The 12500-nt window shown below is 50.2% G+C and overlaps 1 protein-coding gene across 5 annotated transcripts in view; it reads left to right on the top strand.

The window, feature by feature from the left end:
- Positions 1–1294, top strand: part of ube2g2 (ubiquitin-conjugating enzyme E2G 2 (UBC7 homolog, yeast)) — a 20176-nt gene extending 18882 nt beyond the window's left edge. For 2 of the 5 annotated variants that reach the window (XM_020474595.2, XM_031805653.1), the window contains 2 exons: positions 486–622; positions 770–1099. In XM_020474595.2, the coding sequence (XP_020330184.1) occupies positions 486–598 (113 nt within the window). In that variant the 3' untranslated portion in view covers positions 599–622; positions 770–1099. Of the gene's footprint in view, positions 1–485 lie in introns of all 5 variants that reach the window. The other 3 variants (XM_031805652.1, XM_020474596.2, XM_020474594.2) reach the window with 3 other exon arrangements.
- The last annotated feature ends 11206 nt before the right edge of the window (positions 1295–12500 follow it).

Here is a 12500-nt window from a genome sequence, read left to right as displayed (position 1 = left end):
AACAATGGGAAACAGACAGAACCCTTTAGGAACAATGGGAAACAGACAGAACCCTTTAGGAACAATGGGAAACAGACAGAACCCTTTAGGAACAATGGGAAACAGACAGAACACTTTAGGAACAATGGGAAACAGACAGAACCCTTTAGGAACAATGGGAAACAGACAGAACCCTTTAGGAACAATGGGAAACAGACAGAACCCTTTAAGAACAATGGGAAACAGACAGAACCCTTTAGGAACAATGGGAGTAGAGCTATAGCCCCTGGTCTCTTCCTGTTGTTTCTTTGCTCCAGATGACAGTCCAAGCAGTGTTCTCTACGTACTGTAGCCATCTCAACCTCAGAACACTTCACTCAATATAAATTGACATACTTGAAACCTAATGTTGGCGCTGTTGTTTTAATTTGATGTTTGGTATTTGCCACTAGTATGTCCAATTGAGTGTAAAGAAGCCATTCTCTCCTCTACCCTTTTCCCTCCAGAGCCCAATGATGAGAGTGGAGCGAACGTTGATGCTTCCAAGATGTGGCGTGAGGACCGAGACCAGTTTTACAGCCTGGCCCAACAGATCGTCCGCAAGTCCCTGGGTCTCTAATAACAACGACATCACATCGTCTATGTAGGTCCCAAATGGCATCCTATTCCCTATAGCGCGCACTACTTTAGAGTCAAAGTTCTATGAGGTCTGGTCAAAAGTAGTGCACTATAAAGGGAACCTCTGTCTGGATCTAACCTACCGCTTCCATTTCACCCAACATGTCACCAGGACAGGAAGTTGTCATAACCAGGAAGTTACAGGAGACTACAGTGACAATTTAGACTAGCTGGTAAGCATGGAGACGGGCAGATGACTGATGGCTCCATCTCTGGCTGTTTCCATGGGTATGATGAACCCACAAAAACCATTTGACTCAAATGACCCATTTCGTTCCGTTGTCACCTCTCTCTCTCTCAAGCACTTTATATTGTTTTCTCCAAAGGAATATGTTTCGCGTGTTACTGCCCAGAATGCCATTCACTCTGCAATATGGCTACATAGAGGTGCTGTGACTCATTGGAATAGTAAATATATAATAAAAGTGTTTGTGAGAACTTGTGAATGTAATATCTTTATTAATACTGTCAACATGTGACTGACAGACACACAAATGGCTCTTCTGTTTTAGGGTATTCTCCCATGACCATCCTTCCAAAAATCCTCTGGTTGACTCAACTATTGAAAACTGTCTTGAGGCTGGAGTAATAACATCGATGTGGGGAATAAAGCGTTTTGCTTCTGGGTGGTACTTTACTTTTTTGGTTTTTGGCCTCAAAAAAAGAACCCGTTGAAGATATGACTATTTATACAGACCTGTGTCGTTGGGTGTTTGAAGGTGGTGTAGATAAAGATTATTTAGGCTGCGGCATCGTTTGCTCTGTCTCAAAGGGGTCTGATAGTCTGTAACTGTGACACAAAGTTACAAAGACTCCGGCTCTCATTTTGCATCATATATTTCTGTTAGAACGACTGGCAGACGAATATGGCTGTCGTCTAGGACGATGGATAAAAAGATTCTTCATCAAATGATTTGAAAATATATATGAGGATATTCCTCTGAGAAGAATGAAGGCCTGTTTGTGATGATTATTTATCCAAGAACAACTCCCATCAGCAACAACAACTCCCATCAACAGCAACAACTACCATCAGCAGCAACAACCCCCATCAGCAACAACTCCCATCAGCAGCAACAACTCCCATCAGCAGCAACAACTCCCATCAACAGCAACAACTCCCCTCAACAGCAACAACTCCCATCAGCATCAACAACTCCCATCAGCATCAACAACCCCCATCAGCATCAACAACTCCCATCAGCAACAACTCCCATCAGCATCAACAATCCCCATCAGCATCAACAACTCCCATCAACAGCAACAACTCCCATCAACATCAACAACTCCCATCAGCAGCAACACAAACAAAACCACACAGAGAGACACCGTAGGGCAGGGGTCTCCAACAGGTTGATGGTGAGCTACCAGAACACTTATGAGAAGCTGGTCCACCAATTCTGAAAGGTCATGCAATTTTCACGTTCCACCTCAAACTGTCATAAACAAATCTCACAATTATTAGACCTCTCAATATCTAATCAACCCCTCAAACTCCCAGCTCCTATCTAATCAACCCCTCAAACTCCCAGCTCCTATCTAATCAACCCCTCAAACTCCCAGCTCCTATCTAATCAAACCCTCAAACTCCCAGCTCCTATCTAATCAAACCCTCAAACTCCCAGCTCCTATCTAATCAACCCCTCAAACTCCCAGCTCCTATCTAATCAACCCCTCAAACTCCCAGCTCCTATCTAATCAAACCCTCAAACTCCCAGCTCCTATCTAATCAAACCCTCAAACTCCCAGCTCCTATCTAATCAACCCCTCAAACTCCCAGCTCCTATCTAATCAAACCCTCAAACTCCCAGCTCCTATCTAATCAACCCCTCAAACTCCCAGCTCCTATCTAATCAACCCCTCAAACTCCCAGCTCCTATCTAATCAACCCCTCAAACTCCCAGCTCCTATCTAATCAACCCCTCAAACTCCCAGCTCCTATCTAATCAACCCCTCAAACTCCCAGCTCCTATCTAATCAACGCAACATTGACATTATCCCACCCCTGGTTAGACACTACTGGCTTAAAAGCCAAACCTAACACTATCTACCAATTAATTTCCAACAATATTTCCCCTGTCTGTCTTGCATGTATTTGTCCATCACTCCGTGTGAAGCCAGTTGATGTGATAAACATCTTGAGGGTTGACAAACACTTTCCCCAAAACCTTCTCAATTAAATGTTAACTGCAAGGTAGGCTTACCTGTTAGAAGTACAGGGCCTTTGGAAAGTATTCAGACCCCTTGACCTTTTCCACATTTTGTTACGTTACAGCCTTATTCTAAAACGGATTAAGTCGTTTTTTCCCTCATCAATCTACACACAATACCCCATGATGACATCACAATACCCCATAATGACATCACAATACCCCATAATGACATCACAATACCCTTCAATGACAAAGTGAAAACAGGTTTTTAGAAATGTTTGCTAATTTTATTAAAAATAAAAAAACAAAATACCTTATTTACATATGTATTCAGGACCTTTGCTATGAGATTCAAAATCCTGACACTCTAAATTGAGCTCAGGTGCATCCTGTTTCCATTGATCATCCTTGAGATGTTTCTACAACTTGATTGGAGTCCACCTGTGGTAAATTCAATTGATTGGACATGATTTGGAAAGACACCTGTCTATATAAGCTCCCACAGTTGACAGTGCATGTCAGAGCAAAAACCAAGCCATGAGGTCGAAGGAATTGTCTGTAGAGCTCAGAGACAGGAATGTGTTGAGGCACAGATCTGGGAAAGGGTACCAGATGTTTGGAACAACCAAGACTCTTCTTAGAGCTGGACGCCCGGCTAAACTGGGCAATCGGAGGAGAAGGGCCTTTGTCAGGGAGTTGACCAAGAACACGATGGTCACTGACAGAGTTCCTCTGTGGAGATGGGAGAACCTTCCAGAAGGACAATCATCTCTGCAGCACTTCACCAATCTAGCCTCTATGGTAAAGTGACCAGACGGAAGCCACTCCTCAGTAAAGCCACATCCTCACTCCTCATGACCATGAGACCTCTTTGGCCTGAATGCCAAGAATCACGTCTGGAGGAAACTTGGCACCATCCCTACGGTGAAGCATGGTGGTGACAGCATCATGTTGTGGGGGTGTTTTTCAGCAGCACGGACTGAGGACTAGTCTGGATCAAGGGAAAGATGAACAGAGCGAAGTACAGTGAGATCCTTGATGAAAACCTGCTCCAGAGCTCTCAGGTTCTCAGACTGGGGCGAAGGTTGACCTTCCAACAGGACAACGACCCTAAGCACACAGCCAAGACAACGCAGGAGTGGGTTGGGACAAGTCTCTGAATGTCCTTGAGTGACCCAGACAGAGCCCAAACATCTCTGTAGAGACCTGAAAATAGCTGTACAGCAACGCTCCCCATCCAACCTGACAGAGCTTGAGAGGATCTGCAGAGAAGAATGGGAGAAACTCCCCAAATACAGCTGTGCCAAGTTTGTAGCGTCATACCCAAGAAGACCCGAGGCAGTAGTCGCTGCCAAATGTGCTTCAACAAAGTACTGAGGAAAGGGTCTAAATACACGTCAATGTCATATTTCCCCTTTCAAAATTAAATACATTTGCAAAAATGTCTAAACCTTGTTTTCACTTTGTCATTATGGGGTATTGTGATGTCATTATGGGGTATTGTGATGTCATTATGGGGTATTGTGATGTCATTATGGGGTATTGTGATGGCATTATGGGTATTGTGATGTCATTATGGGGTATTGTGATGTCATTATGGGGTATTGTGATGTCATTATGGGGTATTGTGATGTCATTATGGGGTATTGTGATGTCATTATGGGGTATTGTGATGTCATTATGGGGTATTGTGATGTCATTAGGGGGTATTGTGATGTCATTAGGGGGTATTGTGATGTCATTAGGGGGTATTGTGATGTCATTAGGGGGTATTGTGATGTCATTATGGGGTATTGTGATGTCATTATGGGGTATTGTGATGTCATTATGGGGTATTGTGATGTCATTAGGGGGTATTGTGATGTCATTATGGGGTATTGTGATGTCATTATGGGGTATTGTGATGTCATTATGGGGTATTGTGTGTAGATTGATGAGGGGGGGAGACATTTCATGCATTTTAGAATAAGCCTGTAACGTAACAAAATGTGGAAAATGTAAAGGGGTCTGAATACTTTCCGAAGGCACTGTATCTCATGAGTAAGTATGTAATTGTTATGCCATAAAACGAGCAGCAACAGTACAGGTCCATCACTAGATGGAATCCACATAGCCACTGAACAGTAGGACTGACCATTCCTACCTCACAGCCCAGGCCCAGCGGACTCCTGCCTCCTACCTCACAGCCCAGGCCCAGCGGACTCCTACCTCACAGCCCAGGCCCAGCAGTACAGGTCCATCACTAGATGGAATCCACATAGCCACTGAACAGTAGGACTGACCATTCCTACCTCACAGCCAAGGCCCAGCGGACTCCTGCCTCCTACTACCTCACAGCCCAGGCCCAGCGGACTCCTACCTCACAGCCCAGGCCCAGCGGACTCCTGCCTCCTACTACCTCACAGCCCAGGCCCAGCGGACTCCTGCCTCCTACTACCTCACAGCCCAGGCCCAGCGGACTCCTACCTCACAGCCCAGGCCCAGCAGTACAGGTCCATCACTAGATGGAATCCACATAGCCACTGAACAGTAGGACTGACCATTCCTACCTCACAGCCAAGGCCCAGCGGACTCCTGCCTCCTACTACCTCACAGCCCAGGCCCAGCGGACTCCTACCTCACAGCCCAGGCCCAGCGGACTCCTGCCTCCTACTACCTCACAGCCCAGGCCCAGCTGACTCCTGCCTCCTACTACCTCACAGCCCAGGCCCAGCTGACTCCTACCTCACAGCCCAGGCCCAGTGGACTCTTGCCTCCTACTACCTCACAGCCCAGGCCCAGCAGACTCCTGCCTCCTACTACCTCACAGCCCAGGCCCAGCAGACTCCTGCCTCCTCCTACCTCACAGCCCAGGCCCAGCTGCCTCCTACCTCACAGCCCAGGCCCAGCAGTACAGGTCCATCACTAGATGGAATCCACATAGCCACTGAACAGTAGGACTGACCATTCCTACCTCACAGCCCAGGCCCAGCGGACTCCTGCCTCCTACTACCTCACAGCCCAGGCCCAGCGGACTCCTACCTCACAGCCCAGGCCCAGCGGACTCCTGCCTCCTACTACCTCACAGCCCAGGCCCAGCTGACTCCTGCCTCCTACTACCTCACAGCCCAGGCCCAGCTGACTCCTACCTCACAGCCCAGGCCCAGCGGACTCTTGACTCCTACTACCTCACAGCCCAGGCCCAGCAGACTCCTGCCTCCTACTACCTCACAGCCCAGGCCCAGCAGACTCCTGCCTCCTCCTACCTCACAGCCCAGGCCCAGCTGCCTCCTACCTCACAGCCCAGGCCCAGCAGTACAGGTCCATCACTAGATGGAATCCACATAGCCACTGAACAGTAGGACTGACCATTCCTACCTCACAGCCCAGGCCCAGCGGACTCCTGCCTCCTACTACCTCACAGCCCAGGCCCAGCGGACTCCTACCTCACAGCCCAGGCCCAGCGGACTCCTGCCTCCTACTACCTCACAGCCCAGGCCCAGCTGACTCCTGCCTCCTACTACCTCACAGCCCAGGCCCAGCTGACTCCTACCTCACAGCCCAGGCCCAGCGGACTCTTGCCTCCTACTACCTCACAGCCCAGGCCCAGCAGACTCCTGCCTCCTACTACCTCACAGCCCAGGCCCAGCGGACTCCTACCTCACAGCCCAGGCCCAGCGGACTCCTGCCTCCTACTACCTCACAGCCCAGGCCCAGCAGACTCCTGCCTCCTCCTACCTCACAGCCCAGGCCCAGCTGCCTCCTACCTCACAGCCCAGGCCCAGCGGACTCCTGCCTCCTACTACCTCACAGCCCAGGCCCAGCAGACTCCTGCCTCCTACTACCTCACAGCCCAGGCCCAGCAGACTCCTGCCTCCTCCTACCTCACAGCCCAGGCCCAGCTGCCTCCTACCTCACAGCCCAGGCCCAGCGGACTCCTGCCTCCTACCACCTCACAGCCCAGGCCCAGCGGACTCCTGCCTCCTACTACCTCACAGCCCAGGCCCAGCGGACTCCTGCCTCCTACTACCTCACAGCCCAGGCCCAGCGGACTCCTGCCTCCTACTACCTCACAGCCCAGGCCCAGCGGACTCCTGCCTCCTACTACCTCACAGCCCAGGCCCAGCGGACTCCTGCCTCCTACTACCTCACAGCCCAGGCCCAGCGGACTCCTGCCTCCTCCTACCTCACAGCTCAGGCCCAGCGGACTCCTGCCTCCTACTACCTCACAGCCCAGGCCCAGCGGACTCTTGCCTCCTACTACCTCACAGCCCAGGCCCAGCAGACTCCTGCCTCCTACTACCTCACAGCCCAGGCCCAGCGGACTCCTACCTCACAGCCCAGGCCCAGCGGACTCCTGCCTCCTACTACCTCACAGCCCAGGCCCAGCGGACTCCTGCCTCCTACTACCTCACAGCTCAGGCCCAGCGGACTCCTGCCTCCTACTACCTCACAGCCCAGGCCCAGCGGACTCCTGCCTCCTACTACCTCACAGCCCAGGCCCAGCTGCCTCCTACCTCACAGCCCAGGCCCAGCGGACTCTTGCCTCCTACTACCTCACAGCCCAGGCCCAGCAGACTCCTGCCTCCTACTACCTCACAGCCCAGGCCCAGCGGACTCCTACCTCACAGCCCAGGCCCAGCGGACTCCTGCCTCCTACTACCCTCACAGCCCAGGCCCAGCGGACTCCTGCCTCCTACTACCTCACAGCCCAGGCCCAGCGGACTCCTGCCTCCTACTACCTCACAGCCCAGGCCCAGCGGACTCCTGCCTCCTACTACCTCACAGCCCAGGCCCAGCGGACTCCTGCCTCCTACTACCTCACAGCCCAGGCCCAGCGGACTCCTGCCTCCTCCTACCTCACAGCTCAGGCCCAGCGGACTCCTGCCTCCTACTACCTCACAGCCCAGGCCCAGCGGACTCCTGCCTCCTACTACCTCACAGCCCAGGCCCAGCGGACTCCTGCCTCCTACTACCTCACAGCCCAGGCCCAGCTGACTATTGCCTCCTAATACCTCACAGGCCAGTCTCAGCTGGCTCTCTGAGGTAGGAGGAGACAGGAGGGGCAGCTGGGCCTGTCCTGTCTGACAGGGTAATGACTGACTCCCTTTGTCCCGACTCTCCTGCCCAACAAGGCCTGACCCAGTGACAAGGTAATGGTCTGATTGCAGGGTGTCACTGTGTTTTCATCCTTACACCAGTCTTTACACTTCAGTAGAACACCGGGCCGGGCAGCACTCCTGCCTAGACTGGCCCAAAGGACATGACATTAGAACACTTGGCCAGGCGGAGGTCCTGCCCAGACTGGCCCTAGAGCCAACAGCCAAGACATGACACCCACAGCATAACTCTGAAACTACCCTATTTGATTCTGGTGCTGATGTAGTGTGAGTTTGGATGTTTCATCGTAGAACCGGATGGGCATTGACAGAACCAATTATATTGGAGCTGGGCCACATTTTAGAATGGAGGCGATGCTCGTGGCTTTTAGAATGGAGGCGATGCTCGTGGCTTTTGGACATTCCATGATGCTAATTTGGAATTTTGTACATGTCATTGTTTAAAATTCAGAAAATGATGTGAACTGCTATTGAAATATTGCCCAATGGGAGCTAACACAACTACCAGGGGATGTAGGTCATGTTAAATGGGGCTCTAACACGACTACCAGGGGATGTAGTGTCATGTTAAATGGGGCTCTAACACGACTACCAGGGGATGTAGTGTCATGTTAAATGGGGCTCTAACACGACTACCAGGGGATGTAGTGTCATGTTAAATGGGGCTCTAACACGACTACCAGGGGATGTAGTGTCATGTTAAATGGGGCTCTAACACGACTACCAGGGGATGTAGTGTCATGTTAAATGGGGCTCTAACACGACTACCAGGGGATGTAGTGTCATGTTAAATGGGGCTCTAACACGACTACCAGGGGATGTAGTGTCATGTTAAATGGGGCTCTAACACGACTACCAGGGGATGTAGTGTCATGTTAAATGGGGCTCTAACACGACTACCAGGGGATGTAGTGTCATGTTAAATGGGGCTCTAACACGACTACCAGGGGATGTAGTGTCATGTTAAATGGATTATAATACAGAAACCTCTATGTCCCAGCTGTAGATATATGACTCTGGGTAGTCATGGGTAAGGTCCAGAGGTTTTCCTCACAACCTGGAAGTTGTGGTCAGGTCATGTGGTCTGGAAAGGGTGTTATCGGGGTCAACAGAGAGAGAGAGAGGATGAATGTTATCATGTTGAAGATCGAAGGGTGAGATATAGATCACATTTGTTTCTGGTTTCCCAGATTAAAAGTCAAACGTGTGAAAATGATTTATCTCCTGTATTGTTAACCTGCTGGCTGGGTGATTGAGGGCTGATGAAACCATATATCTTGTGGTTGTTGTGCTCGTCAGGGATAAAGCCATGCTTCTCTCCCGTCTTTCACACTAGTCTGTGACTTCTTCCAAAATAGCACCCTATCCCCAATATAGTGCTCTGATCAAAAGTAGTGCATTACACAATGTGCCATTTTGGATGTAATCTTTCTGTTGAGGTGATGGACAGGCCACTCGTATCTCTCCCTCCCATCTTCACACCAAAGCCTGGGGCGCCTCTGTCTGGCAGGGAAACACTGAGGCTACTGCTCTGTTGTATTAGAGACAACATATTCCCTATCTAGCACTCACATTAAAGGATAAAGGATGCCTAGATCTCTTTATCTCCATCAGCCAAAAGAAAACAGAGATGAAAGGGTTGATCTGACTGGCCTCCCCCGCACTGCAGAAGCACCAGATAGATAGGCTGGATGGATGTACCGTACAACTCTAGCCAACTCCCACACACAGAGCTTTTTACCCTTTAATGATGCCATTATGATTAGATTGAAGAATACTCTTCAATCAGAGACCGTGGAAAGGAATAGTCAGAGGTTTTGAAAAAGCAGTCATGGAAGTGGCATAGCCAAGGCCGACCTTCTAAGTGGAGTGACAGTGTCCAGCTGACCATCAGGTGAGGGAACTCTAAGGGACCACTGTTAAGAGAGAGTCAAAACACGTTGAGTATTCTCCTACAGTTATTATATAAACTGCCGTAATTTTGCTGGACCACAGGAAGAGTAGCTGCTGCCTTGGCAGGAACTAATGGGGATCCATAATAAACCCCAGGAAGAGTAGCTGCTGCCTTGGAAGGAACTAATGGGGATCCATAATAAACCCCAGGAAGAGTAGCTGCTGCCTTGGCAGGAACTAATGGGGATCCATAATAAACCCCAGGAAGAGTAGCTGCTGCCTTGGCAGGAACTAATGGGGATCCATAATAAACCCCAGGAAGAGTAGCTGCTGCCTTGGCAGGAACTAATGGGGATCCATAATAAACCCTAGGAAGAGTAGCTGCTGCCTTGGCAGGAACTAATGATGATCCATAATAAACCCCAGGAAGAGTAGCTGCTGCCTTGACAGGAACTAATGATGATCCATAATAAACCCCAGGAAGAGTAGCTGCTGCCTTGGCAGGAACTAATGATGATCCATAATAAACCCCAGGAAAAGTAGCTGCTGCCTTGGCAGGAACTAATGATGATCCATAATAAACCCCAGGAAGAGTAGCTGCTGCCTTGGCAGGAACTAATGATGATCCATAATAAACCCCAGGAAGAGTAGCTGCTGCCTTGGCAGGAACTAATGATGATCCATAATAAACCCCAGGAAGAGTAGCTGCTGCCTTGGCAGGAACTAATGATGATCCATAATAAACCCCAGGAAGAGTAGCTGCTGCCTTGGCAGGAACTAATGGGGATCCATAATAAACCCCAGGAAGAGGAGCTGCTGCCTTGGCAGGAACTAATGGGGATCCATAATAAAACCCAGGAAGAGTAGCTGCTGCCTTGGCAGGAACTAATGGGGATCCATAATAAACCCCAGGAAGAGTAGCTGCTGCCTTGACAGGAACTAATGGGGATCCATAATAAACCCCAGGAAGAGTAGCTGCTGCCTTGGCAGGAACTAATGGGGATCCATAATAAACCCCAGGAAGAGTAGCTGCTTGTGATTATGTCTCCTCCTCTGACCCAGAGGGTTGTTAATGGTGTGATTATGTCTCCTCCTCTGACCCAGAGGGTTGTTAATGGTGTGATTATGTCTCCTCCTCTGACCCAGAGGGTTGTTAATGGTGTGATTATGTCTCCTCTGACCCAGAGGGTTGTTAATGGTGTGATTATGTCTCCTCCTCTGACCCAGAGGGTTGTTAATGGTGTGATTATGTCTCCTCCTCTGACCCAGAGGGTTGTTAATGGTGTGATTATGTCTCCTCTGACCCAGAGGGTTGTTAATGGTGTGATTATGTCTCCTCCTCTGACCCAGAGGGTTGTTAATGGTGTGATTATGTCTCCTCCTCTGACCCATGGGGTAACAATCTGTTGAGAAGCCTTTTTGTCCTAGACTTGACACTCCGGTACAGCTTGCCATGCGGTAGTAGAGAAAACAGTCTGTGGCTGGGGTCTTTGATAATTTTTAGGGCCTTCCTCTGACAACGCCTGGTGTAGAGGTCCTGGATGGCAGGCAGCTTAGCCCCAGTGATGTACTGAACCATACGCACTACCCTCTGTAGTGTCTTGCGGTCGGTCGGAGGCTGAGCAGTTGCCGTACCAGGCAGTGATGCAGCCAGTCAGGATGCTCTCGATGTTGCAGCTGTAGAACCTTTTGAGGATCTCAGGACCCATGCCAAATCTTTTCAGGTTCCTGAGGGGGAATAGGCTTTGTCATGCCCTCTTCACGACTGTCTTGGTGTGTTTGGACCATGTTAGTTTGTTGTTGATGTGGACACCAAGGACCTTGAAGCTCTCAACCTGCTCCACTGGAGCCCCGTCGATGAGAATGGAGGCGTGCTCAGTCCTCCTTTTCCTATAGTCCACAATAATCTCCTTAGTCTTGATCAAGTTGAGGGAGAGGTTGTTGTCCCGGCACCACACTGCCAGGTCTCTGACCTCCTCCATTTAGGCTGTCTCGTCGTTGTCGGTGATCAGGCCTACCACTGTTGTGTCGTCTGCAAACTTAATGATGGTGTTGGAGTTGTGCCTGGCCACGCAGTCATGTGTGAACAGGGAATACAGGAGGGGACTGAGCACGCACCCCTGGGGGGCTCCAGTGATGAGGATCAGCGTGGCAGATGTGTTGCTACCTACCCCTACCACCTGGGGGCGGCCCGTCAGGAAGTCCAGGATCCAGTTGCAGAGGGAGGTGTTTAGTCCCAGGGTCCTTAGCTCAGTGATGAGCTTTGAGGGCACTATGGTGTTGAATGCTGAGCTGTAGTCAATGAATAGCATTCTCACATAGGTGTTCCTTTTGTCCAGGTGGGAAAGGGAAGTGTGGAGTACTATAGAGATTGCATCATCTGTGGATCTGTTTGGGCGGTATGCAAATTGGAGTGGGTCTAGGGTGTTTGGGATAATGGTGTTGATGACCAGCCTTTCATGGCTACAGACGTGAATGCTATGGGTCGGTAGTCATTCAGGCAGGTTGCCTTCGTGTTCTTGGGCACAGGGACTAGGGTGGTCTGCTTGAAACATGTTGGTATTACAGCCTGGGTCAGGGAAAGGTTGAAAATGTCAGTGAAGACACCTGCCAGTCGGTCAGCGTATGGCCGGAGCACACGTCCTGGTAATCCGTCTGGCCCCGCAGCCTTGTGAATGTTGACCTGTTTAAAGGTCTT

Source organism: Oncorhynchus kisutch, linkage group LG26 (genome assembly GCF_002021735.2).
Source record: "Oncorhynchus kisutch isolate 150728-3 linkage group LG26, Okis_V2, whole genome shotgun sequence".
Lineage (NCBI taxonomy): Eukaryota > Metazoa > Chordata > Actinopteri > Salmoniformes > Salmonidae > Oncorhynchus > Oncorhynchus kisutch.
Note: the sequence above shows the minus strand (reverse complement) of the source record. Positions and strands in the feature narration are given on the sequence as shown.